At 51.6% G+C, this 27,928-nt stretch overlaps 1 protein-coding gene across 1 annotated transcript; it reads right to left on the reverse strand.

Moving 5' to 3' along the window:
• Aifm2 (apoptosis inducing factor mitochondria associated 2) lies at positions 1 to 27,238 on the reverse strand. Its single transcript, XM_045137529.1, has 9 exons — positions 27,198 to 27,238; positions 15,150 to 15,447; positions 14,709 to 14,824; positions 12,701 to 12,820; positions 11,738 to 11,830; positions 5,704 to 5,812; positions 3,738 to 3,890; positions 1,235 to 1,435; positions 1 to 426 (listed from the first exon to the last, which is right to left on the reverse strand). The coding sequence occupies exons 2-9, from the start codon at positions 15,325 to 15,327 to the stop codon at positions 275 to 277; spliced, it is 1,122 nt and encodes a 373-aa protein (XP_044993464.1). The 5' UTR covers positions 15,328 to 15,447; positions 27,198 to 27,238; the 3' UTR covers positions 1 to 274.
• Positions 27,239 to 27,928: the final 690 nt, after the last annotated feature.

The following is a 27,928-nucleotide window of genomic DNA, read 5'->3' on the forward strand; positions in this document are numbered from 1 at the left end:
GAACTCACGGCGATCCTCCTACCTCTGCCTCCCGAGTGCTGGGATTAAAGGCGTGCATCACCACGCCCGGCTTTTATATTTCTTTTTAATACTTCCCTTCCTCTCCTTTCTGTCTCTCACTTTTGGCTTTACACAAGCTATATTTCCAGATAACACATCATTGGCATCTTCCTCCAAATAAAGAACTTTTGCCCTTGGCACGCGTCAGGAAGGTGACTTTTGTCAGTCTGTCACCCATCTGCAGTGGTGCCACGTCTCCTGCGTGGCATCCCCATCACGGTGGAGACTGCCGCATGGTTTTCCAGCTTGTGGAGATGAACAGGTCCCTGCTCTTGGCCAGCCTGACCATGAGCCGGCCCACGTAAAAGCCGCTGATCTGTCCCACGCCGTCATTTCTGCCCATGGACAGGAGGAATGTCAGTGCCCCTATGAAAGACACACAGCACAGGATCCTGCTTAAGAGCCTGCAGATCCCAGGCCTTCATACCTGTGAGAAAGCAAGTATCCCTCCTTTTTTTGGTTCGGCTTTAAAAAGAAACAGTATTGAGGGTCAAGCCCAAGGCCCCATGCACCGGAGGCAAGCATTTTGCTAACGGCCCTCCGAGGTAGGGTCTCACTCTAGTCCAAGGCTGTTCCGGCACTCATTCTGTAGTCCCAGGGTGGCCTCGAACCCACAGTGATCCTCTTACCTCTGCCTCCCGAGTGCTGGGTAAAAGACACATGCCACCATGCCTGGCCCTCTCTTTTTATTTTACTTTTTTTTTTTTAAGAGCCTTTCTCAGGGTCTAATGCAGAAGAGGTGAGGGAAAGAATGTAAGAGCCAAAGGAAGGGTAGGACTCCTTACAACGTGCTCCTCCAGACACAAAATGGCCTGGATACCCATGACCTCACAGTGCCTGACACTACCTACACAAGACTATCATAAAAGGAGGAAAAGATCATGACATCAAAATAAGAGAGAGACTGATTGAGAGGGGGAGGGGATATGGTAGAGAATGGAATTTAAAAGGGGAAAGTGGGGGGAGGGAGGGAATTATCATGGGATATTTTTTATAATCACGGAAGTTGTTAATAAAATAAATAAATAAAAATAAATTAGGACTTTAAAATTAAAAAAAGAGCCTTTGAACCAAGACTAGGGGTTAGCGTTCAGTTATCTTACATCCCCCAAAAGACTTCCACATGTCTAACCCAAAGCTCTTAAACCACTGCGAAGGCCTGAGTTCCCCTTACCTGGCTTGTAAGTTTTGAGGGGCCTCTGCTTCGTGGAGTTGACGATGTTGGCCACGACCACGCTGGCGTGCAGGCCGGCATGGTAGGCCATCTTGGGCTCCTTCACGTCGGCGCAGTCGCCGATGGCGTAGACGTTGCTGTGGCCCTCCACCTGCAGGAACTCGTTCACCCTCAGGGCACCGTTGCTGGCCAGTTTGTTCTCTGCCAGGCAAGACAATGCCCAAACCAAGCTGAATGGCAGTGCCAAGGGACCGCCGGGACCTGAGGTCACCCCAGAAGCCTATGCTCAAGAGGTGACTGCGCCCCAACCTACCCACCGTCAGGTTGCCAGTCCCCTTTACCAGAGCAAACCCAATGCAGGCAGACGCAGGCAGAACACCGGCAAGCCTCCTCAGGCCCCACGCTGAAGCTCTCTGCAGGCTGGAGAGGTGGTTCTGCAGCTAAAGGTGCTTGCCCGCAAAGCCTAGGCTCCATTCCCCGGTACCCACGTAAAGCCAGATGTACAACGTGGCCCATGCATCTGGCGTTTGCCGTGGCAAGGGGCCATCGTGGGCCCGTTGTCTTCTGTCTACCTCATTCTCCCTCTCTCCTTCCCTCTCTCTCCCTCTCTTCTTACACATAAATAAACACATTTGTAAAGTTACATTGGCTAGCCAAGTCTTGAATTTCCTTTTGAACATCGACGGTGCTGTGGTTTGAAGGAATATGCCTCTGAGGCTCATGTGATTGATCACTTGGCTCCTAGCTGGTGGCACCATGGAGGAGTTACTGTGGGGGGAGGGGGTGGCCTGGAGGTTTTACCACTGAGCCCCACTTCCTGTTTATTTTCCCCTGCCTGACTGCACTGTGACAAGACGCTCCTAGCTCCTGCCACCTCGCCTTGCACACGGGGGCAGATACAGTGTAGCCTCCTGGAACTGAAAACTGAATTAAACCCTTGCCTTCACTCAACCGCTTCCTGTCAGGCGTCCGTTCACAGCAGTGGGAAAGTAACCAATACAGATGGGGATGTTAAAACAAGCTGCAGGCAGGCTGGAGAGAGGGCTTAGCCGTTAAGACGCTTGCCTGCAAAGCCAAAGGAATCTCGGTTCGATTCCCCAGGACCCACATAAGCCAGATGTACAAGGGGGTGCATGTGTTGAAGTTTGTCGGCAGTGGCTGGAAGCCCTGCGTGCCCATTCTCTCTCTCTCAAATAAATAAATAAAATAATAATTTTTTTTACAAAACAAGTGCAGGCCTTTCAAAAACGGTAAACAGGCTCTGTGTGGTGGCGCACGCCTTTTAATCCCAGCACTCCAGAGGCAGAAGAGGTAGGAGGACTGACATGAGTTCGAGGCCAGCCTGAGACTACACAGTGAATTCCAGGTCAGCCGGGGTTAGAGCGAGGCCCTACCTTGAAAAAAAAAGAAAAAGAAAAAGAACTTATCTTTGAATACAATATTAGGACAATAAGGTACTAAATTCTGGGTTCTCGGCCTACTGATCACACCCCCTGGGGACTGGCTTCCTTCTGGATTGAATGAGGACTGCCCGCTGGAGATGGGCAGGAGCACAGCGCTCAGAGAAGGGTGCTCAGGAGTAGATGTCAGGGACCTGGGTACCGAGTCTTCCACTCAAACACACGGGTGTGAACACATCTGTCCTTCTTCCCCCGCCTCCAGGAAGCTAAGTACCAAGCATTGAGAAAAGCCCGTGTTAGGGCTGGAGAGACGGCTTAGCGGTTAAGCGCTTGCCCGTGAAGCCTAAGGACCCTGGTTCAAGGCTCGACTCCCCAGGACCCACGTAAGCCAGATGCACAAGGGGGCGCACGTGTCTGGAGTTCGTTTGCAGTGGCTGGAGGCCCTAGCATGCCCATTCTCCCTCTCTCTGTCTCTCTTTCTCTTTCTCTCTGTCGCTCTCAAATAAATAAAAACAAAAAAGTTAAAAAAAAAAGAAATGGCCATGTTATAATCCCACTTCCCCGAACTACAGTAAAAAAAAAAAAAAAAAAAAAAAAACAAGAAAAGCAGGGCCTCTGCAAATCAAGAAAGGCCTGACCCCAGATTTCCTCAGCACCCCTGTGAAAAGGAAAATAACAGAAAAGGGTCTTTTTTAACCTCTCCCATCTCTTTCCACTAGAGGGCAGTCCTAACCTTGGATGATCCTGGTCTCCTTGGGCACCTGGAGCAGTTAAGGCACTTGCTTGCAAACCCTAAGGACCCAGGTTCCCCTGCGAACCCTAAGGACCCAGGTTCCATCCTCCAGGTCCCACATAAGCCAGATGTACAAGGGGGTGCATGTGTCTGGAGTTTGTTCACATGGCTAGAGGCCCTGGCGCGCCCATTCTCTCTCCCTCACTCTGTCTCTGTCTCTCATAAATAAATGAAAAACAGCCAGTGAGCTGCTGGGATGAAGGGGAACGGCATGGGGGGGGGGGAGTGCTCCCAAACCAGGAACTGTGGAATGTGGCAGTGCGCCAGGGCCTGAGCTGGAGACACACCCCTGGCGTGGCTCCCTGCTTACCAAAGGCACTGCAGTAGGCAGCGCTGTTGATCTTGATCCCGTTGCAGAGAATAACCAGGTTGGTGGCCACTTCGGTGCCCTTGTCAGTCTGCACCTTGATATACTCCTGGTACTCATTGAGGACCAGCTCCTCCAGGTTAGTCACCCGCTCGCCTGTCAAGGGTTCGTTCTGTGACAGGAGGCTGGCAGAGGACCGTGGCCTACCCCAGGCAGACCTCCCCTCTCCCCCTCCCCCTCCCTCAGTCCACCCTCCTACCCACCTGCCTCCCCCACCCGCAAACAGCACAAGGTGGACATCTGACCACACGGAAGGCAACTAAAGAAAAGTTCTAGGGGCTGGGGAGATGGCTTAGCGGTTAGGCGCTTGCCTGTGAAGCCTAAGGACTGGGTTCGAGGCTCGATTCCCCAGGACCCACGTTAGCCAGATGCACAAGGGGGCGCACGCGTCTGGAGGCCCTGGCGCGCCCATTCTCTCTTTCTCTATCTGCCTCTTTCTCTCTCTCTCTCTATCACTCTCAAATAAATAAAGAAAATAAAGAACAAAAAATTAAAAAAAAAAAAAGAGAGAGAAAAAAAAAGTTCTAGGAAGCTGCTGGAGGGAAGTGATGCCAAACTTCCCGGGAAGTTCTGGGAAATGCTATTCCACAGAAGGCCTCTTCCCTCTCTGAACTGGAAGCTTGCCCATCCTGCCTGGGCAGGAGGCCTCCAGGCACAACTCAGAACAAAAGGCAGGGAAGGCCATAGGCAGATCTCCACACCCAGTTACTAACAGGAGGCTGGGACATCCGTGACGGTCTTCCACAGCGCCAACTCATCCCCTCCCCACACACCATGAGGGGGTGACATCCGAGACACTCAGGCACGGGGGTCATCCCCCTTGGACTGGAGCCCCACTCGAAATGCTGGGTGGTCCTCTCCCTCCTGCTCTGGACAAAAAGCCACACTCAACCCTCAAAACACAAACATAATCGTCTCTGCCACAGAGGCAGCAACTGCCAGAGCAAATCCTTTAGGTGTACTGGAAAAACACATTCTGGAGGCTGGAGAGATGGCTTAGCGGTTAAGGCGCTTGCCTGCAAAGCCAAAGGACCCAGGTTCGATTCCCTAGGACCCACATAAGCCAGATATACAAGGGGGCGCACACATCTGGAGTTCGTTTGCAGTGGCTGGATGCCCTGGCGCGCCCATTCTCTCTACCTGCCTCTTTCTCTCCCTCCCTCTCTCTCAAATAAATTAATAAATTTTTTTTTTTAAAAAAAAAACCTGGGCGTGGCCAGTAACCTGTGAGCCTGTGTGGCTCACAGAAAAAGCAAGCTCTGGAATCAGTGAGAGTCGGCATCTCGAGGTAAAAATAGGTGGGTGAAGCGATGGAGGGGGCACCTGACATTCTCCTCTGGCCTCTGTGAGTGTGCACACGGGGCACCACATGAGTGCACACCACACACAGGCAAACACCATAACCACCTCACAACACACATGTACACACACCACATACCACACAGACAAGACAAAATTCGTTCAGCAACTAGCACCCCCACCGGCCCTGTGCCCAAAGCCACCGCAGGGCGCTCAGGTCAGCAAGGCTCAAGTAGCCCCTGGGCTGGAGGGATGGCTTAGAGGTTAAGGCGTTTGCCTGCAAAGCCAGAGGATCCCGGATCGACTCTCTAGGACCCACGTAAGCCAGATGCACAAGGGGCGCACGTGTCTGGAGTTCGTTTGCAGTGGCTGGAGGTCCTGGTATGCCCATTCTCTCTCTCTCTCTCTGCCTCTTTCTCTCAAATAAATAAACAAATAAAATATTTTTTTTAAAAAGACTGTCCCTGATGCTTCGTGCTAAAACCCAGACTCGGTGGGCCAGAGGGAGTCTGGCTGGATGCGTTCCCCTCCTGCCAGAGGACATGGCCAAGCCCCTGGGTGACACACCAGCGAGCTGGGGGACAGAGTGGAGGGGGTCCCGCGCACATACTCAGCAGCAGCTGCACGCCCTTCCGGAGGAGGATCTCCTTCACTTCCTGCCGGACGCAGGGCAGGAGCTCCTTGTCAGCCAAGGGCACTTGGGAGTGAATGAGGGTGACCTGGGGACAGAACAAGCACACGGCTTGAGAGGGTGTCCCTGAGGCCCTGGCTCACAGAAAGACCAACCTCTGCCCCCCCCCCCCGTTTACCGCTGAGGAAACTGAGGCCCCAGAGAAGAACTCCATGCAGTGGTGGAGCCAGTTTGTGACCACGCATGTACCAGTTGTACTGGCGGGCGGGTATAATGATAGTCTCTGGATACACTATTGGCTTTCCAGCTTTACACCAGGCTGCCATCCTCAGAGAAGCAGGTTCTAAGAGTAGAGCTTCCAGCTATGCCCACTTGCTAGGGTAGCCTAATGGTCAATGCAGGCATGGTGGCACACACCTTTAATCCAGCTATGCCCATCTGCTAGGGTACCCTGCACTACTGGTCAACGCGGGCATGCTGGCACATGCCTTTAATCCCAGCATTTGGGAGACAGAGGCAGGAGGATCATCATGAGTTCAAGGCCACCCTGAGGCTACATAGTGAATTCCAGGTCAGCCTGGGCTACAGCAAAACCCTACCTAGAAAAAAAAACCTGGACTTTGAAAAAACAGCTGGATGGCCTGCCTAGTCTGGGGTTACTGGCCTGTCATCCCAGCTACTCTAAGGTTGAGGCATGAGGATCTCAAGTTCAAAGCCAGCTTGGGCTATACAGTGAGTTCAAGAGTAGCCTGGGAAACTTAGTGTCTCAAAAGTAAAAAGAGGGCTGGGGGAACGTTCCAGCAGGTAAGAGCATTTGTTACTCAGCATGAGGGCCTGAAAAGGCCTGGTTTGCATTGAGCTCAACTGCCCAGCACCCACATGAAAAGCTAGAGAGATGGCTTGGTGGTTAAAGCACTTGCCTGCAAAGCCAAAGGACCCAGGTTCAATTCCCCAGAATTCACATAAGCCAGATGCATAAGTTGGTGCATGCGCCTGGAGTTTGTTTGCAGTGGCTGGAGGCCCTGGCACACTCATTCTCTCTCTCTCTCTTTCGAATAAATAAAAATATTTTTTAAAAAAGCTGAGCATGGTCATCCTTGCTGTATACAGACCTGTGGGAGCAAAGACCAGAGAACAGCCAGGGCTCTCTGCTCAGCCAGTCTGACTGAAAATGGCAGCTCCAAGTTCAATGAGAGACTCCATCCCAAAGAAACAATGGGAAGAGTGAGAGAGGAAGACACTGGCATTCTCCTCTGGCCTCCACATGCTTGTGCATGGGATGTGCACCCCTGTACACATGTTTGTGTGTACCACTATACACACATCCCACCATACGTTCTATGCACATGCTTAAAAAAAAAAAAGTCAAAGGAGGGCTGGGATATATCCAAACTGCCTGGTTGGAATCCTATCTTTTTTTATTTTATTTTTTTTTAAAGATTTTTTTTATTATTTATTTATTTGAGAGTGACAGACACAGAGAGAAAGGCAGATAGAGGGAGAGAGAGAGAATGGGCGCGCCAGGGCTTCCAGCCTCTGCAAACAAACTCCAGACGCGTGCGCCCCCTTGTGCATCTGGCTAACGTGGGACCTGAGGAACCGAGCCTCGAACCAGGGTCCTTAGGCTTCACAGGCAAGCACTTAACCGCTAAGCCATCTCTCCAGCCCTGGAATCCTATCTTTTATATCCAGGCTCTTCTCTGAGGCTACTAAAACGGACTCAGTCACCCCACTCTGGAATTTTGTGATGAAAACTTAGGAATTCTAGTCCCTTGACAAAGGTGGTGCCACAATACTTTATATGTCTACAAATACAACATGCAGCTATTACACTGAACTGAGATTCAATACAGATGCTCTGTGACAAGAATCACAGGTAGAAAGATAACACATAGATAGATAGATGGATGGATGGGCAGACAGACAGACAGACGGACAGAAATAGGTGACAGATGGATAGACAGACAGGTGTCTACCTCTGTTTGCTGTCACAGAGCTCCTAAAACCCTTCTAGTTAAGCTAGGCATGATGGCTGTAGGCCTTATAATCCCAGTACTCCAAAGGTGAAGGCCAGGAACCAAGGTCCTCCCTGTCTGCATAGTCAATTTGAGGGCTGGAGAGATGGCTCAGCAGGTAAGGCACTTGCCTGCGAAGCCTAAAGACCCATGTTCAACTCTCCAGATCCCACATAAGCCAGACACTCAACGGAGAGGCAAGTGCAAGATCGTACATGCCCACTAGGTGGCACAAGCATCTGGAGTTCAATTTCAGTGGCTGAGGCCTTGGCAGTCGCTAATTCTCTCCCTCCCCTCCAAAATAAAAAATAAATAAGATAAATAACATATGTTTATATAGTCAACTTGAGGCAAACAGGGGCTACGTGAGAGACCTCAGCTCAAAAAGACACAAAACAGAAATTTAAAAAATTAAAACCCTTCTAAGGCTGGGGAGATGTCTCAGTAGTTAAAGGCACTTGCTTGCAAAGTCTGTCAGCCCTGGTTCAATTCCCCACGGCACATGTGCCTCCAGTTAGTTTACAGCAGTGGCAAGACACACTATCTCTCCCTCTCTCTCTCTCTCTCTCTCAAATAAATTTAAAAAGAAAAATTTTAAGCCGGGTGTGGTGGCACACGCCTTTAGGAGGCAGAGGTAGGAGGATCACCATGAGTTCGAGACCACCCTGAGACTACATAGTGAATTCCAGGTCAGCCTGAGCTAGAGTGAGACCTTACCTCAAAAAAACAAAAACAATAAATAAATAAAAATTATTTATTTATTTGAGAGAAAACAGGCAGACACAGAAATGGGAGCTGGGCGTGGTTGCCTACCCTTTGATTCCCAGCACTCAGATTACACAGAGGTAGGAGGATCCTGTGAGTTCAAGGCTAGCCTGAAACTACATAGTGAATTCCAGGTCAGCCTGAGTTAGAGCAATACTCTACCTCAGAAAAAAGAGAAAGAAGGGAGGGAAGGAGGAAAGAAGGAAGGAAGGAAGGAAGGAAGGGAGGGAGGAAGGGTCATGCCAGGGCCTCTAGCCACTGCAACAAACGAATTCCAGATGCGTGTGTCTTCTCGTGCATTTGGCTGTATGTGTGTACTGGGGACTCAAACTTGTGTCTTTAGGCCTTACAGGCAAGTACCTTAACCGCTGTGCCATCTCTCATCTCTCCAGCCCATAAGAAAGATTTGAGAAAAAAAAAAAAAAAAAAACTTTCCTGTTAAGGTAATCATTTGTTCTGCTACTTGGTATTTGACCCCAACCCCCAGCCCAGTGCTTCTAAAGCTTTTAAAATTCCCCGGGTGACAGGAGCATCATTTGCTCTGATGAGACAACTCCCCCAGAAACACCGAGCCCTGACGGGAAGCTTGGTGCTTTCCATCTCCAGGCCCATCCTCCAGCAAGCAGAGGAGCTAGAGACTGCATGAGGAAGCCTCCAGAAACTCCTGCGGGGTTCAGAGAACCTCCACACGGGCAAACGAGGCCCGGAGGCCTTGTCCTCTGAATCTCTTTCTTTAAAATTTTTATATTTGTTTTTATTTATCTGTTTGAAAGAGAGCCAGAGAGAGCGAGAGAGAATGGGTGCATCAGGGTCTCTAGCCGCTTCATACATGGGTCCTGGGGAATCAAACCTGGCTCCTTTGGCCTTACAGGCAAGTGCTTTACCCGCTAAGCCATCTCTCCAGCCCATCCTGTGAACCTCTTTACAGGACCTCACTGGCATCCTTCAAACATCCAAACCCAGCGGGAGGGCGCAGGCGGCCATGGGAACTTACAGTTAGAGGCTGGATCAGACAAAAGTGTGAGTGAGCCAGGGATCTACCAGCCACCACTGACATCTGAGGTGGCGACAGTCTTGTGGTACTGAGCCCTTGACTGGAGGAGACCGCGCTAACTGCAGGTAGTGCAGGAGTTGAGCTGAATCGTGGGACATCCAGCTGGGACTGGGGACTTGGTTGGTGAGGAAGACCCCATGTGTTACCATGGGAGTGTTGAGTGTAAGCACAGAGAAACGTTGACGTTTCCCTACACGACTCTCCTAAATCAAAATGAACACGTTAACGACATCACTCACTCACTGTAATTTCTAACAATGTGGCAGAGAACAACCACATAATTCAATTACCATGGATTGATTTCTCTTTTCAAAACCAAGCTGCCTCTTCCTAGGGAAGAGAGAGCCACCCGCAGGCCATGTGGGTCTGGGAGGCTGATGGCATGAGCTGCAAGACAGCCAAACGTGTACAGCCATCATTTCTACTGTCCCCCAGCCCGCACCATGCCCGGGGAAGCGAGGCTCCTCTGTCCCTCCCGGCAGGTTCCCCTGAACATTACAAGCGCCGTAGCAGGCTGTTGCCCCCCTCCTGTGAGCTGTGGGCAGCTCCCCCAGTGCCACAAATGTAGACATCCGTGTGATTGTCCAGGACAAGCACTTCCCAGTCAAGCAGAGCACCAAGGAGCCAACTGCAAGGGGCCTTGGCCACCATGAATCAACAAAAACAGAGGGCTTCAAAATCTAGGTCTAGGGACTGGGAAGATGGCTCAGTGCTTGCCACACAAGCCTGAGGATTTGAGTTTGGATCCCCTGGCACCAACATAAATGCCAGGTGTGGCAGCAGCCGCCTGTAATCCAGGTGCTCAGTCAGGAGGTGAAGACTGGTAGATCTTTAGTGCTGGCTGGCCACCTGGACTGGCCACATCCGTGAGCTACAGATCCAGCAAGAAACCCTTGTCCCAATAAATAAGGAGAAGGGCTGGAGAGATGGCTTAGCGGTTAAGTGCTTGCCTGTGAAGCCTAAGGACCCCGGTTCGAGGCTTGGTTCCCCAGGTCCCACGTTAGCCAGATGCACAAGGGGGCGCACGCGTCTGGAGTTCGTTTGCAGAGGCTGGAAGCCCTGGCGCGCCCATCCTCTCTCTCTCCCTCTATCTGTCTTTCTCTCTGTGTCTGTCGCTCTCAAATAAATAAATAAATAAATATAAATAAATAAATAAATAAATAAGGAGAAGATTGACTGAGGAAGACAGTGTATGGCAACCTTCAGCCTCCACACACGTGTCCACACACATGCATTTGCCCACACACACGTATGGTCCACGCACAGGCGCACACGCACACACACACATCACATACACATGCAAAAAGAAATCTAAGCCTGGAGAAATGATTTAGTGATTAAGGTGCTTGCCAGCAAAGCCAAAGGACCTACGTTTGACTCCCCAAGACCCACATAAGCGAGACGCACAAGGTGGCACATGCATCTGGAGTTTGTTTGCAGTGGCTGGAGGCCCTGGTGTGCCAATTCCCTCCCTCCCTCTCCTTCTCTCTCTCTCTCTCTCTCTGCCTCTTTCTCTCTCTCAAATAAATAATTTTTTTCTCTTTCTTTCCTTTTTTTTTGCAAGGTAGGGTCTCACTCTAGCTTAGGCTGACCTGGAATTCACTATGTAGTCTCAGGTTGGCCTCGAACTCATGGCGATCCTCCTACCTCTGCCTCCCGAGTGCTGGCATTAAAGGTGTGCGCCACCACACCCAGCTTTCAAATAAATAAATATTTTTGAAAAGAAAATTCTGAATTCCGAAGGTGACATGGGAGGTCAGCTTCATGAGGCATGTCCCCTGGTCTTGATCCTCCTCCTATGAGAGTGTGCCCAGTGCAGCCCCATAGTCCAGAGCCCTTCACAGGATGCCCACTCACTTGGGGGAGATCCATAGTAGAAACACATTTTTAGCACAACACGAAAAAACACACTTTCAGCCAGGCGTGGCGGCACACGCCTTCAATCCCAGCACTCGGGAGGCAGAGGTAGGAGGATTGCTGTGAGTTCGAGGCCACCCTGAGACTCCATAGTGAATTCCAGATTGGCCTGGGCTAGAGCGAGACCCTGCCTTGGTGGGGGTGGAATCAGTACAGATGCACTTTAGAGTAAGCTTCCACTTCCTGCCCTGAGCAAAGTCCTGATCAAGGTCAAGCAGGAAGACACGGCCTGCTGTGAGTTCAAGGCCGGCAGCGCCCTCACCTCCTTGTCGGGGTAGTCTGTCTTAATCTCCGCCGCCATCTCCACTCCCGCAGAGCCGCCTCCCACCACCACGATGAACTGGGAGCGCTGGACCTAAGGAAGAGAGAAAGACCTGTGAAACACACCCACACACCCCGCCTGTGGTCCAGCCTGTGAGGAGGGGGTCCCCTGGTCAAAGGAGAGCAGAACTCTGTCCATATTTGGGCTTCAAATGGGCCTCCTCCTCCTCCTCACCCCACAGGATTGCTGTGGAAACTAAGGGCATGGAGCTAGGCATGTTCTTTCACATAAAGCAGGTGGAATGGGAGGACGCACACCAACTTGGTCTGGAGGGGATGGCTTAGCGGTTAAGGCGCTTGCCTGTGAAGCCTAAGGACCCATGTTCGACTCTCCAGATCCAACGTAAGCCAGATGCACAAAGGTGAGGCAAATGCAAGGTCACACATGTCCACTAGGTGGCGGAAGCATCTGGCATGCCATTACAGTGGCTGAGGCCCTGGCAAGCCAATTCTCTCTCTCTCTCAACAAAAAAAAAGAAAAAGAGAGAAAGAAAAAGAGACCAACTTGCCAGGCATGGTGGTGCACACCTTTAATCCTAGCACTTGGGAGGCTGAGGCAGGAAGATCCCGTTGAGTTCGAGGCCACCCTTACACTACATGGCGAATTCCAGGTCAGCCTGGGTGGGCTAGAGTGAGACCCCACCTCGAAAACAAAAAAAAAAAAAAAAGAAACAACTGGGGACAAACCAAACCAAACACACCCCACACAGGCCTGGGAACTCTGTGACAGGCCCGAGGCCTCCTCCTGGGAAATCTCTCCCTCTCCCTAGCGACTCAGCTCTCTGGCTACTGAGGTGGCTTCCAGAACAGGGACATCTCGCGCAGTCTCCCTGCCTCAGCCCTGCCAATCACCCGCTTGTCCCTGGCCTGCCCGCCCTACCCCACGTCTGCCATCCCAGCCCACCTGCTTCACCATGTCCTCATAGGCCTGGATGGCAGCCTGCTGGGAGGCTACTTTATTGAACTTGCCAGGGAAGGGTCCGGTGCTGCCCGTGGCCAGGATGAGATGTGAGAAAGGCAGGGCCTGCGAAGGACAAGACAATTCAGAGCGGGGAGGCTTGGGCATCTGCCTCCAACACAGGCCCAGCGGACAGGAGCACTCGGGGAAGGCGGGGAAGGACACAGGCAGCCTACTGAAGAAGGAACAAAACACTAAGCCAGTGGAGCCAAGAAGGCACCCAAAGCCAGGAAATACCTAAGGAAACAAGAAAGTGCTGGGCCACAGTCCTAGTCACTATTATAAATGAGAAGACATCCCTCCACAGCAGAAGGGCAGCAAGGAACAAGAAACTGCTGGGCACCATGCGTGGGGGCGCACACCTTTAGTCCCAGCACTCGGGAGGCAGAGGTAGGAGGATCGCCATGAGTTCAAGGCCACCCTGAGACTACATAGTGCATTCCTGGTCAGCCTGGACTAGAGTGAGACCCTACCTCGAAAGAAAGAAAGAAAGAAAGAAAGAAAGAAAGAAAGAAAGAAAGAAAGAAAGAAAGAAAGAAGGAAGGAAGGAAGGAAGGAAGGAAGGAAGGAAGGAAGGAAGGAAGGAAGGAAGGAAGGAAGGAAGGAAGGAAGGAAAGAGGGAAAGAAAGAGAGAAAGAAGGAGGGAAGGAAGGAAGGAAGGAAGGAAGGAAGGAAGGAAGGAAGGAGAGAAAGAGGGAGGGAGGGAGGAAGGGGAGAGAAGGGAAGGAAGGGGAGGGGAGGGGAGGGGAGGGGAGGGGAGGGAAGGGAAGGGAAGGGAAGGGAAGGGAAGGGAAGGGAAGGGAAGGGAAGGGAAGGGAAGGGAAGGGAAGGGAAGGGAAGGGAAGGGAAGGGAAGGGAAGGGAAGGGAAGGGAAGGGAAGGGAAGGGAAGGGAAGGGAAGGGCAGGGAAGGGCAGGGAAGGGAAGGGAAGGAAGGAAGGAAGAAGAAAGTACTCGAGGTGGGAGTGACAGGCAGGAACACACTTTCAACGTGGAGCGTGCTTGGAATCTCTTGAATTTTTTCAGACATGGCATGAGAAACTGGCTGAGCTAAACCTTGATATTTAACCAAAGATGATCCTCTTCCTGCCTCCACCTCCCTCCCGAGGGTTGGGATTACAGGCACGTACCACCACACCCAGTTTATGTGGCCCTAGGGACCGCACCCAGGACGTCCGACATGCTAGGCAAACATTCTACCCACTACAGCTATACTCCCAGCCCCGCTCCTGGATTGTGCGTGCGTGTGTGTGCGTGCGTGTGTGTGGTATGCTCATGTGTGTGAGCGCAGGCACACACTCCGCAGTGTGCACGTGGAGATCACAGGACGCCTCTGCTGCTAGGCCCGGCCTTCCACTTTGAGGCAGGGCCTCTTGCGATCTGTCACCACCGCGGTCACCATTTACCAGGCTGGCCTGCCTGCAAGATTCCGGGAGATTCTCCTGTGTTGGCCTCACTTTTCACCAAAGGTGCAGTTACGTGACATGAGCCTACCACAGCATCCGGCTTTTACGTGGGGCCTGGGGATCCAAACTCAGGTAATCGGGCTTTCACAGCAAGCGCTTTAAGATCACCGTGAGTTCGAGGCCACCCTGAGACTACATAGTAAATTCCAGGTCAGCCTGGGCTAGAGAGAGACCCTACTTGGGAAACAAACAAACAACAACAACAATAATAATAACAACAACAACAGGGGAGAAGGGATGAGGTTGAATCACTTGTGTAAGAGCCATGTCCCAAAATGGCATTTCAGTAAAGGCTCAGCAAGTGCTGGGCATGCAGGAAGGAGTTGGGGATTCCCGGCCACCGTCTTCTCGTGACTGCTGTCATCAGGCACTTCGGTCACAGAGGCCCTGCATCTGTCCAGCAGCCAGCGGAGCCCGCAGCCCATGGAGGACTCGACGGACCCAAGGGCCTGCTGAGCCCGGGGAACGGCCAGCGCCACCCCACGCGTACCTCGCCGCCCTGCAACAGCACGGTGTGGTTCTTCAGGTCGATGCCGACCACCTGGCCCTGCCGGAAGTTGTCCTTGAAGGTCACCGAGTAGGAAATGAAGGTCTTTTTGGCAAACCCTGGAGAAGGGACATGGAAGCGGTCACAGGGCAGAATGAGTGGAAGCCTCCCCGAATGGCATGCCTACTGGGGTGCCCTTGGCCGCCGGGCGTGTGTAGGCAGGGCCCGCCATGTCCTGAAGTGCCCATCTGGCTCTCAGAAGAGCCCAAGTTCTTACTTGAGGGCCTCACTAGCAGAGCTGCTTAAGACCAATGGCTTGAGAGTCTCGGGAACACATCTAATTCTGGAATTGAGCAACTCGCCCCAAGTGGACGCTCTCCTCCAAAGCTCTGCCATCACGCCAAGGCAACGATGGCACACGCAGACGCGGACAGGAGCACTCACCACTCTCCACCGAGGCCCGCAGAGCTGCCACGTTGTGATGGAAGGAGTCCTTCATGTCCACCAGCATAAAGGGGATGTTCAATGCCTGCAGCTGGCTGGCCGCCGCAATGCCGCCAAAGCCCCCGCCCACGATCACCACGTGCAGCGCGCCTGTGTCCGCCGACACCTGGGACCCCATCTCGAGCCGGGCACCGCTGGGCTGGGAGAAGCCACATCAGAGTCAGCAGGGCTGGGAAGGCAGGGGTGGCCCAGGGCAAGGGAGGCCTGTCCACGATGCCGTGAACTGGTCAGCCTGGAACTAGAGAGTGAGCTCCAGGTCAGCCTAGATCAGAGTGAGACCCTACCTCACAAACAGGTAGGGACCAGAAAGATGGTTTAGCGGTTAAGGTGCTTGTCTGTGAAGCCCAAGGATCCAAATTCAATTCCCCAGGACCCACATAAAGCCAATTGCACAAGGTGGCGCATGTATTTGGAGTTCATCTGCAGTGGCTCTGGTGTACCCATACTCTCTCTGTATCTGACTCTCATTCTCTCTCTCAGATAAATAATTACTTTAAAAAAAAAAAAAAGGCATGGAGGGAGCCAGGCGTGGTGGCGCATGTCTTTAATCCCAGCACTCAGGAGGCAGAAGTAGGAGGATCGCCATAAATTTGAGGCCACCCTGAGACTACATAGTTAATTCCAGGTCAGCTTGGACCAGAGTGAGACCCGACCTCAAAAAGCTAAAAAATAAAAAATAAATTTTAAAAAGGCGTGCCGTGAGGTAGCTCAGCAGTGAAGCGTGCTTCCTGCACAAGCATGAGAGCCAGAGGCCAGCTGAGCTTGGACCTCCAGAGCCCGTGTCAATTCACAGCCTGTCATCCCGGTCCCAACAAGGAGATTAAAGACTAGGGAATCTCCTGGTATCAGTAAGAGGCTCAGGCTTTAAACAAGAATAGACCAAGGGGCTGGAGAGATGGCTTAGTGGTTAGGACACTTGCCTGAAAGCCTGAGGACCCACATGGGACTCTCCAGATCCCCCGTAGGCCAGACACACAGGGTGACACAAGCACACAAAGTCACACGTGCTCACAAGGGGGCACACACATCTGGAATTGGACTGCAGTGGCTGGAGGCCCTGGAGTGCCAATTCTCTCTCTCTCTCTCTCTCTCTCTCTCTCTCTCTCTCTCTCTCTCGTTTGCTCTCTCTCATATAAATAAATAAAGCCGTGGTGGCACACGCCTTTAATCCCAGCACTCGGGGGGCACAGGTAGGAGGATCGCCATGAGTGTGAGGTTAGCCTGAGACAATATGGTGAATTCCAGGTCAGCCTCGGCTAGAGTGAGACCCTAACTTGAAAAACCAAAACAAATAAATAAATAAGAGAATAGGCCAGGTGCGGTGGCACATGTCTTTATTCCCAGCACTTGGGAGGCCGAGGTAGGAGGATATCTGAGTTTGAGGCCAGTCTGAGACTACACAGTAAATTCCAGGTCAGCCTGTGCTAAATAAAGTGAAACTTTCCGTGAAAATAAATATATATTTAAAAAATAATAATAAAGAGGCTTCAAGTTTGATGGCCTGCCCTCCTGCCCTCTTTTGCAGCAAGAATGTCCTTGGCAGAAGCTGGTACCCTGACTTTGGACTTCCGGGCCTCCAGACGGTCAGCCAAAAAGTCCCTGTTCGTCGTAAACCACCCGGTCTGCGGGCAACTCTAACAGCTGCACAAACCAGATACATGTGGCGAGAACTGAGAAGGGGAAAGGAGGGTGGGGAGCAGCAGCCTGTGGGGTGGGGGAGGGAGTCACTCCAGAGCAGCGTTTTGGGGAGAGCTGAAGGAAGGGCGGGGGGCATGAACCAAGAGCCCGAGAGATGGCTGGCGGCAGGAAAAGGGCACCCTGCTGGGATGAACCTCTGCAGTGACAGAGATGGCTGGAGAGAAGCCCCGGCTACCAGGCATGTCCGTGGCATGACAAAGGCCCTGCCAGGGGACAGAAAACGGCGACTGGTCATCTGAGGAGTGTGCCAAGCACTGTGGCCCAGGCTCGTCCCCACCCACGGACTGGGGCAGCCCGCCCGGTTCTCAGCAAACCTTGGTTGAGTCTCAGAGGAGCTAAATTTAGCGCGTGTGCTCAAAGCCTAGCGCTGAACCCAGACACGCCGACCCTGTGCAGCGGAGGGATTGTTGGAGGGAAGGGGCTGTGGCTCCGGTGACAAGCCAACAGACCTCCTCCAGCCTGTACCAAGCTACAAGGAGGGGCCTGCTGGGAAGTCACTAAGAAGAAAAAAGACAGCAGCCAGAGAAGCTCAGCCACTCTGCGGGCTTCAGGAAAGGACACCAGCATTGGGATGGGGATCAAGAAGATAGGAAGCAAGCCAGGTGTGGCGCCACATGCTGGTAATCCCAGTATTTGGGAGGTGGGAATGAAAAGTTCTAAAGATCAGAGTCATTCTCGGCTACGAGGCAAGTTCGAGGCCAGCCTGGACTCTATGAGAATCGATCTGGGAAAAGAGAGAGGGGAAGTGGACTCTGAGGCCAGCCTTGAAGCATGGACTCACATGGCTGAATGGCCTCTCAAGGCAGTGTGTCCCAGCCCCTGTGGAGCCCTGCATGGGAAGCAGTAAGGTCTGAGCATGTGTGGCCAGAGGGTGTCAGGCTCAGGCTCAAGCAGAGAGGACCCGGAGACAAACTTTCTTGGGCCAAGAATGTTTTTAATGCCAGGCGAGAGAATGGTGGATCCAAAGTAAAACCAGTAAGAGAACCCCCCACCCCACAGCAAGGGGACGGTGGTCATTTATTCAGGCAGGGAGGATGTTGTACTGGGTATGGGACTGATGTGAGAGGAAGCTGGGCACCTGTGAACCAAGCCTACTCGATCTGAGTATCTGGACCACCTATTAAAATTACCTTTGCGGCTCAAGAGATCGTCCAACAGTTAGGACGATTGCCTGCAAAACCTAACGACTGGAGTTCAATTCCCCAGTAAAGCCATTTTCTCTCTCTCTTCTCATCTCTCTCTCTCTCTGCTTTCAAATAAATAGTTAAATAATATTTTTTTAAAACTCCTCCAGGGAGCCAGGTATGGTGGTGCACGCCTTTAATCCCAGCATTCGGGAGGCAGAGGTAGGAGGATCACCATGAGTTCGAGGCCACCTTCAGACTACATAGTGAATTCCAGGTCAGCCTGAGCTAGAGCAAGAGCCTACCTCGAAAAACGGGGGGGAAAAAAACCCTTGTTTCGGAAGGTGAGGCTTGCAAGGTCAGGTCTTCACCCAGAGCCTAGGGTGACGCAGGGATGAGGCGGCATCGGTTTCCCTAACCATGGAATTCTAAACCTCAATAACTGGTGGGGAGAGGGAAAAGGGCAAACAGCTTTCTTGGAATCTCAGAGGGGACCCCCTTTCTCTGAGCCCCAGTTTATCCTCTACAATGGAAAGAGCTAAAAACCCATCAGCACTGACATCCCATCATGTCACACACATTCCCAAGACATGGTGGCCCCCCAAGATGGCCCACAGACCTTCCCATGCCCGCATTTTCATTGCTGTTCACAGGGGATGGAGAGCAGATCCAACAAGGACATGGGAGAGACCTAAAGCTGTTTCCCATTGGCCAAGTGATTACTAACACATCCCACCCGTTATAAAGTTTCTTTTTACTTTATTTTATTCTTTTGAATTTTTCTATAAGAGAGAAAGAGAAAGAGAGAGAATTGGTGTGCCAGGGCCTCCAGCCATTGCAATCAAACTCCAGCCACACGGGCCACCTTGTGCACGTGCATGTGTGACCTTGTGTACCTGTCACCCTGTGCATCTGGCTTACATGGGATCTGGAGTCGAGCACGGGTCCTTCAGCTTTGCAGGCAAGCACCTTAACTGCTAAGCCGTCTCTCCAGTTCCCGCTACTTTTTTTTAAGTTTTTAATTTTTTTTTTTTTATTTTTATGAGAAAGACTATCCCACTCATTTTACAGACGAGGAAACTGAGCCCTCAGCAGGGCTGGGACCCAGCAAGTGCCCCATCGAGCTGTCCAACTCTGCTCCTCAGAGGCTTGTCCAGAGCTGACGGCGAGTTCGCGACAGGCTGAGTCTGTCACCTGAGTCGCGCAGCGTCTCCCGGGGACCAGGACCCAGGAAGACTCAATCGCAGGCAAAAGTAGACGGCAGTGGCTCAGCAGAGACAGAGCAAGGGAGGCCGACGAGGCAGGCTGGAGTGGGGTTGTTCCGCATGGTCCCTGCCACATGGGTCCCCTGTCCCAGACCCAGCCCTTAGGGCTGGCAGCCAGTGATAATACGGGCAGGAAACAGCCAGAGCCCCACGTCCTTGTGGTTCAGTGGCAAAGCACTCGTCTGGCACGTAGTCAGCACCACACACACACACACACACACACACACACACACTAAAAAGCCAGGCGTGATGGCACACACCTTTAATCCCAGCAACTCGGGAGGCAGAGGTAGGAGGATCACTGTGAGTTCGAGGCCATCCTGACACTACATAGTGAATTACAGGTTAGCCTGGGCTAGAGTGAGACCCTATCTCGAAAAACAAAAAAGTAAATAAATAAAAATTAAAAAATCGTATCTGTACAGAAAATCCCACTTCCAGGATGGTGGGACACAGGCCGAAGAGGGGGCCACACAGTCTGCAGCAGCACAATTTATGACAAATGAAGGGCTACGGCTACAGAGATGGCTCAGCAGTTAAACACCCTTGCTTGCAAAGCCTGCTAGCCCAGGTTTGACTCCCCAGCACCCATGTAAAAGCCAGATCCACAATGTGGTGCATGTGCCTGGAGTCCGTATGCAGCGGCAGGAGGCCCTGACACACCCGTATGTACTCCTTCTCCATCTGCCCCGCCCCTCTCGCAAACAAATAAGTAAATAAATTTTTAAAGAGAAATGAAGGTCCACAGGAGGTCAGACCACACAACCAGGGAGATGAAGGAAGATATCTAGAGTCTGGGTACGTGTGGTGACGAGGTGAGGTGACAGGGGCCAGTACGGACGTCAATGAGAGCCTGTCACGCCAGGCAGGCCAAGTCTGCCCCAGGCTCTCGTGGGAAAGCCCTTCCTGGGAGTGGAGACAGCCAGTGTCCCAGAGCGGCCTGCAGGTCCTAAATTGGTCACAGAAGTTAAGCTCTAGATCCCTCAACCCACCTAGACCATCCATCCATCACATGCTTTCCCAATAGACAGACAGACCCCAGCTTTGCTCAGCCAGGGTCACCCCCCTGAAAACAAACTGCTTCTCGGTATCCTGAGGCCAGGGCCACACCAGGGAGGGAAGAGGACCACTCTCTCTCTCTCACTCTCTCTCTCTCTCTCTCTCACTGCAACTGTGGAGGCCTTTGCCGGAATCCGTCGTTCCCTCTCCTCCACTGACCTCTGCTACCCTCACTTGGGGAAAGGGTGGCCAGCAACTCTCCAGAACATTCCACCCTGCCTGTGTAGCTGCGCCTTGCCCAACACTTGGCCAGGCCGACTCTCCATGGCTCTTCTCTGCCCATTCTTGCTCAGCCCTTAAGGGCAGCAGACTCTCCCAGTGCTGAGCCATGGCCTATTCTGCGCCAGCCACCTAAATCTAAGGGTTAAACCACAGACCTGCCATTCTGTAAGCGCTCAGAAGCATTGTGTGGAACGAGTGGATGTCTACTTGGCAATGGTGTTGGGCAAACCTCAGTCACCAGAAGGCTCTAATGGAAACCTGCATCCACAGGAGACTGCAAAGGCTGGGGAGATGTCTCAGCCAGTGAATCACTTGCCTTGCAAGCACAAGGACCCAAGCCTGATTTCTAGTATCCACATAAAAATGCCAGGCAGGGAGAAAGAGATACCACCAGTGAAGATACTCAACAGTGGACACTGCAATCCTTATCATTGGCCAGCCAGCCCAAATGAGCCAACAGGTACAATAGTGGCACATCTGTCATGGTGGAAACCCTCCAACTGGACTGGAGGCCGGCTCCATGGGGGGGAACACATCCCTGATACTGAAAACTTAAAACAGAGGTAGTCATGAGCCCTAGGGCTATAACATCTGCTGATGTCTGGAAAAATGTATATGCTATGCTTATCAAACTTCCCAGTAAGCACTTCTCTTAATATTCATACCCTTATATTAATGCTACTCTCACTTTGGGTAAAGAATCTTCTCTTTTCAGATGACAGTGTCCTTGGGATGACTCAGAAGGTATCATAGTGCTGGAAAGAAGTGACTGGAGTACTGAGTAACATCTCAGTCACACCTTCCAAGGCTCAGGGTCTAATGCGGAAAAGGTGGCAGAAAGAATGTAAGAGCCAAAGGAAGGGTAGGACTCCTTACAATGTGCTCCCTCCAGACATAAAATGGCCTGGATATCCATGACCTCACAGTGCCTGACACTACCTACACAAGACCATCATAACAGGAGAGTAAAATCATGACATCAAAATAAAAGAGAGACTGATTGAAATGGGGAGGGGATATGATGAAGAATGGAATTTCAAAGGGGAAAGTGGGGGGGGGAGGGTATTACAATGGGATATTTTTTATAATCATGGAAAATGTTAATAAAAACTGAGGAAAAAAATGCCAGGCAGTAAAACAGGGGTGGTCATGAGCCCTAGGAGTGTAACATCTGCTGCTGTCTGACTAAATGTATATACTATGCTCATCAAACTGCCCAGTAAGCACTTCTCTTAATGTTCATACCCTTATATTAATGCTACTTTCACTTTTGGTAGAGAATCTTCTCTTTTCAGATGGCAGTGGCCTTGGGATGACTCAGAAGGCACCATGGTGCTAAGAAGTGACAGAGGAGTGCTCAGCACTTAAATATCTCTATCACGCCTTCCAAGACTCAGAGTCCATTGTGGAAGAGGTGGCAGAAAGAATGTAAGAGCCAAAGGAAGGGCAGGACTCCTTACAATGTGCTCCCCCCAGATACAAAATGGCCTGGACATCCATGACCTCACAGTGCCTGACACAACCTACACAAGACCATCATAATAGGAGGAAAAGATGATGACACCAAAATAAAAGAGAGACTGATTGAGATGGAGAGGGGATATGAGGGAGAATGGAGTTTCAAAGGAGAAAATGGGGAGAGGGAGGGCATTACTATGGACTATTATTTACAATCATGGAAGTTGTTAATTAAAAAAAAAAAAAGTGCCAGGCAGGAGCTGGAGAGATGGCTTAGCAGTTAAGGCACTAGCCTGCAAAGCCTAAGGACCCAGGTTCATTTCTCCAGTACCCATGTAAGCCCGATGCACAAGGTGATGCATATGTCTGGAGGTCCTTTGCAGTGGCTAGAGGCCCTAGCACGCCCATTCTCTCTCTCTTCTCTCTCATTCCGCCTGCTTCTTTCTCTCTCATATAAATAAATAAATATTTTTTAAGTGTCTTGTGTCTGAGGAACCATACGCAAGGTTGTCCATCTGACTGCCACAAGCGCACACATACATGTGCACACACACACGCGTGCATACACATACACTCACATACTCACATACATGAACATGCATATACAAAAAAAAAGAGGGTTACAGGATAAACTGCTGCATATCTATACAACCTGTCTCAAAGAAAAGTCAGGCCTGGTGTCACATGCCACTAAACAAGATGTAGATAAAATGCCAGTCATTGCCATGACCATGCATGTGTGTACAGATGCTGAGGTGCCAAGTCTTATTGCTAGTAAACTGGATGAGGCTTGACAAGTGGCTCTAAGTCAGCCTGAGCGACAGGGACACCCTGCCTAAAAGAAGGGGGGGGGAAAATACCTAACATTTTTATAAAAATAATAAAATTTTAAAAGTGAGACAGGGCTGGGTGTGGTGGCCCATGTCTGTAATCCCAACACTCAGGAAAGTGAGGCAAGGGATTGCTGTAAATTCTCAGCCACCCTAGACTAGTGAGTTCCAGACTAGTTTGAGTTATATGAGACCCTATCTCAAAATAAAACAGAAAAAAGAAAAAGAAAATGGTGATAGCCAGGCGTGGTGGTACACGCATTTAATCCCAGCACTCAGAAGGCAGAGGTAGGAGTATTGTCATGAGTTCGAGGCCACCCTGAGGCTACATAGTGAATTCCAGGTCAGCCTGGGCTAGAACGAGACCCAACCTCAAAAAAAAAAAAAAAAAAAAAAGGTGAGACAGGCCTATCACCGTATTATTTTTTTAATCAAACCATAATTTATTATAAAAGTTACTAGTTAAAGTGTAAACTGGCAGGTTTTATTATATCTTCCATGTTGCACAACCATCAAGACTATCTTCCTCCAGGAAATTTTCAACAGGGCACAGTTGCCCCAATTCTCAAGAGAGGCTGAAGTGGAAGGATCTGGAATTCATTCAAGGCCAGCCTGGGCTATGCATCCAGACTCTTGTCTAAAAACCAGGAAGGGAAATTGGGCAAGGCAGCACACACTCTTCTAGCCCTTGGGGGGTGGAGGCAAGGTCATCGTCAGCTATATAACAAGTTCAAGGCCAGCCTGGGCTACATAAGACTCTGTCTCTTTTTCAAAGAAGGGTTAGCCCAGACTGACCTGGCTCTCACTCTGTAATCCCAGGCTGGCCTCGAAGTTACAGAGATCATCCTATCTCTGCCTCCCAAGTGCTGGGATGACAGGCATGCACCCCCACACCTGGCTGTCTCAATAAATAAAAATGAATAAAGAGGTAAACAAGCTCGCAAATGGAAGGAAAAGGAAAAAGAGAGAAGGAAACACAAAGAATATTTTCTTCACCTCCCCCAAACCACACACCACCAGCCCCTGGCAGCTACTAACTGCTGTGGTCTCCTCTAGACATCCCACGCAAACAGCATCAATGCGGTACGCGTCCTTTGGCGGCTGGTTTGTGATAAGAGCAGTAGAATTCCTCTTGTTTTAAAATATTTTTAAAAGGAAGAAAAGAGGGCTGGAGAGATGGCTTAGCGGTTAAGCGCTTGCCTGTGAAGCCTAAGGACCCCGGTTCGAGGCTCGGTTCCCCAGGTCCCACGTTAGCCAGATGCACAAGGGGGCGCACGCGTCTGGAATTCATTTGCAGAGGCTGGAAGCCCTGGCGCGCCCATTCTCTCTCTCTCTCTCTCCCTCTATCTGTCTTTCTCTCTGTGTCTGTCGCTCTCAAATAAGTAAATAAAAAAAATAATAAAGGAAGAAAAGAGGGCTTGGAGGGATGGCTCGGCAGATAAGGTGCTGGCCAGCAAAACAAGGTTCGATTCCCCAGAACCCACATAAGCCAGATGCACAAAGTGGCGCATGCACCTGGAGTTCATTTGCAGTGGCTAGAGACCCTGGTGTGCCCATTCTCTCTCTCTCTCTCAAATAAATAAATAAAAATAAAATATATTTTAAAAACAAAAAGAAGTAAGACATGGTGGTGCACACCTTTAATCCCAGCACTCGGTAGGCAGAGGTAGGAGGATCACTGTGAGTTCAAGGCCACCCTGAGACTACATAGTGAATTCCAGGTCAGCCTGAGCTACAGTGAGACCCTACCTCGAAAAACCAAAAACAAAACAAAAAAAAAGAATGTTAGCTTAAGGACTAGGAAGACGGCTCAGCAGTTAAGTGTGTGTGTCACACGTGCATGTGTGCACACTCATATACACATACATAGACAAATAAGATAGTTTTAAAAGTTGGCTTCAGCAAGGCTCGGTGGGCATTGTGGAAGAGGGAGCAGAAAGATTGTCAGAGCCACAGGGTGGGAAGGAGCACCCAGAGGTCTTTCCCCAAACCCAACAGTGACTGACCGCTGCATTCCTAACCCAGAGCCCTCCGGTGAAGACCTCTGAGGAGGGCCTCCGCGGAATGGGGGCAGAGAGGAGAGGCTATAATAGGATAATACCAAGAGAATGGGACTGATTCATGATCTGTACATACAACAAAATTTGTAATTAATAAAAAAAAAAAAAAAACGGGCTGGAGAAATAGCTTTGTGGTTAAGGCACTTGCCTGTGGAGGCTAAGGACCCAGGTTCGATTCTCCAGGTCCCACATAAGCTAGATGCACATGATGGCACATGCATCTGGAGTTCATTTGCAGTGGCTAGAGGCCCTAGCATGCCCATTCTCACTCTGTCTCTCTCTTTCCCTCTCTCTGTCACTAATAAATAAATATATTAAAAAAAAAAAAAAACACAGCCCAGGTTCAATGCACATGAGTCTGGAGTTCATTTGCTGGAGGCCCTGCGCCCATTCTCTCTTTCTGTCTCTCTCTCAAATAAATACATAAAATAAAACATTTTTTTAATTTAAAAATTAGAAAATAAAGAGCCAGGCATGGTGGCGCACGCCTTTAATCCCAGCACTCAGAAGGCAGAGGTAGGACGACCACCATGAGTTCAAGGCCACCCTGAGACTACATAGTGAATTCCAGGTCAGCCAGGGATACAGAGAGAACCTACCTCGAAAAAAACAAACAAACAACAACAACAACAAAAAAAAAAACTAAGTAAATAAAAGAATGCTAGCTTAAAAGAAGGCTCAAGAGAATAGAGTAAACCCTAACAGCCCAGCAATTCCTAAGTAATTTTATCTCTGACCTCTAACCCAACACACACACCCACACACACATGAAATATGGTTTATATTGGAACTTGCTCGTCAATCCCATCTTCTCTGCCAGGCACACAGCCTGGTCCCAGGAGGGTTCCTCTTCAAAAGTAAGAAACCTTCAGGAATCCAATGGAACATCAGGAAGCCACTTTCTGCCCGAGCTGTGAGGGGTCAAGCCTTAGAAGACACCGCAGGAGCCATGCTGGCCACATCAGAGTAAGAACATCACCCCATCTTGCTTCAGAAATAAAATACGCAGCCTTCTGAGTCACGGAGGCTGACGCAGAGGGGAGATTTCAACACTGGCCCTCTGGGTAGCCATGATTCTCAGGGTGGCCAAGAGGCAAGAGAAGACCATTAAAGTGGGCCTCGATGGGCTACGACCATCCCCGCTTCCCCCAGAGGAGGAAAAAGTTGTCAGTCTCCCTCCTTGGAGGGGTGGGCGGGGAGGGGGGGGGAGAGCACTTCAAGAGTGGGTACTGCATGGCCAGCCAACTAGGGAAAGCACCTCAATTGTATCCTCAAAAAAGACCAAGTGTAGGAGAGTCCCCTGTGGCCCAGAAGAGGGATACTCTGGGCAAGAAGGTCCAGACACTTCTATTCCCCAAATCTAGGCCAAGCTACCTGTACATCTTGGCCCATGGCCATAACAGTGTATCTCACTGGACTACCAAAGACCAGGCTAAAGGACACACAGCCCTAAGCAAGGCCTTGGAGAGTGGAAGGGGGATGGACAGGGAGGGGGGGGTGCTCAGTGACCTGGTGACAAGGAAGTGACCTGCGTCTGTGACCAGCGCTGTCCGGCAGCACGTTGCTCTGGGTCACGTTCACAGCCAAGCGGGCAAACCTAGAAGTCGGGCGCCTCTCCTCCCACGGGATCAGCTTCCCTCCCTTAGATCCCAGGGTCAAAGAGACTCCTGCGGGACAATGCGGGGCGTGATTGAATGGGTGCTGGCTTTGGAAGAAATGACCCGGCATTAAAACAGGGCCAAGTGGACTTCCAGAATTCTGGCAGTTAATTCGGTCACTGCTCCCTTTGTCCCCTGGAACCTCGGGCTTCTGGGGGAGAGGGTGGGGGCGTGAAGCAGACCTCCTGGTGCCCCCGCAGCCACCGATGCAACCCCGGTATCACCCCACTCCCAGAGCCAGACTGCGTCCCTCTTGCTTCCCTCCACCGGTGGCTCAGGACAGGACCACACCAAGCCGGGGGTACCCTGGCCCGCCCGCCTCGCAGCTTGATCCCAAGCCCTGGGGCAGACTTAAGCCAACATGATCGCAATTTCTCGGACAGACTTAGCAAGGATTTAGAGGCTGGCAGGAGGGTGCCCGCGTCTGGGGGTGCAACAGGGAGTATCCTAGGCAACGGACCCCTCCCCCCAAGCCGTGACCCCAAGTCTGGAACACACACACACACACACACGCACACATCCCCGTGCGCGGCGCCCGCCAGGCCCCCGCTCCTCGCGGTCTCGGGTCCCGGTGCTTACGCCGCCCGCGGCGCCCCGGGGCTGCGCGACCTCACCTGCCACCGCCCGTCCGCGCTCCCGCTCCGCTCGCGCCCGGCCGCCGGCGCGGGCGTCTTCCGGTGCCCGGCGCCGCAGCCCTCCGGACGGGGCGGGGACCCGGCGCCGGTCCTCCCGGTCCCCACCCCGGCCCCGGCCCCGGCCCGCCCACACTGCGCGACCTTGACCTTGACCGCGCCCACCTTGACCGCGAGCGACCCGCCCCGAACTTGGCTACGCGCTCGAGGGCCAGCTACGGCCGGCCGGATCGTCGGTCCAGCCGAGGGCCGCGAGCCGCTCGGACACCCCGCGCGCTTTCCCGGAGACCCGGGAGTCCGTCCGCGGCCCTCCCCTCCCCCGTCCCGAGATCGATCAGCAACTGACACCCCTGGCCACAGCTCCACACACCCTCCGGCACGCATGAGCGTGACCACCCGGCCATCCCACGCGCCGGCTGAGCTCCAGGCCCTGGAAGTTTAAAACGGACAGCAAGACACGGTTTCTGGGGAGATGGCTTAGCGGTAAAGGCGCTTGCCTGCAAAGCCTAAGGACCCAGATTTGTTTCCCCAGGACCCAAGTAAAGTCAGCTGCACAAAATGACGCATGTATCTGGAGTTTATTTGCAGTGGCTAGAGGCCCTGGTGCATCTATCCTCTCTCTCTCTCTCTCTCTCTCTTCCTCTGTCTCTCAGTATCTAGTAAATAAATAAATAAAAATAGAAAGAGATTGCTCAGCAGTTAAGGCATTCCCT

This window comes from Jaculus jaculus, chromosome 18, assembly GCF_020740685.1.
Source record: "Jaculus jaculus isolate mJacJac1 chromosome 18, mJacJac1.mat.Y.cur, whole genome shotgun sequence".
Taxonomy (NCBI): Eukaryota; Metazoa; Chordata; class Mammalia; order Rodentia; family Dipodidae; genus Jaculus; species Jaculus jaculus.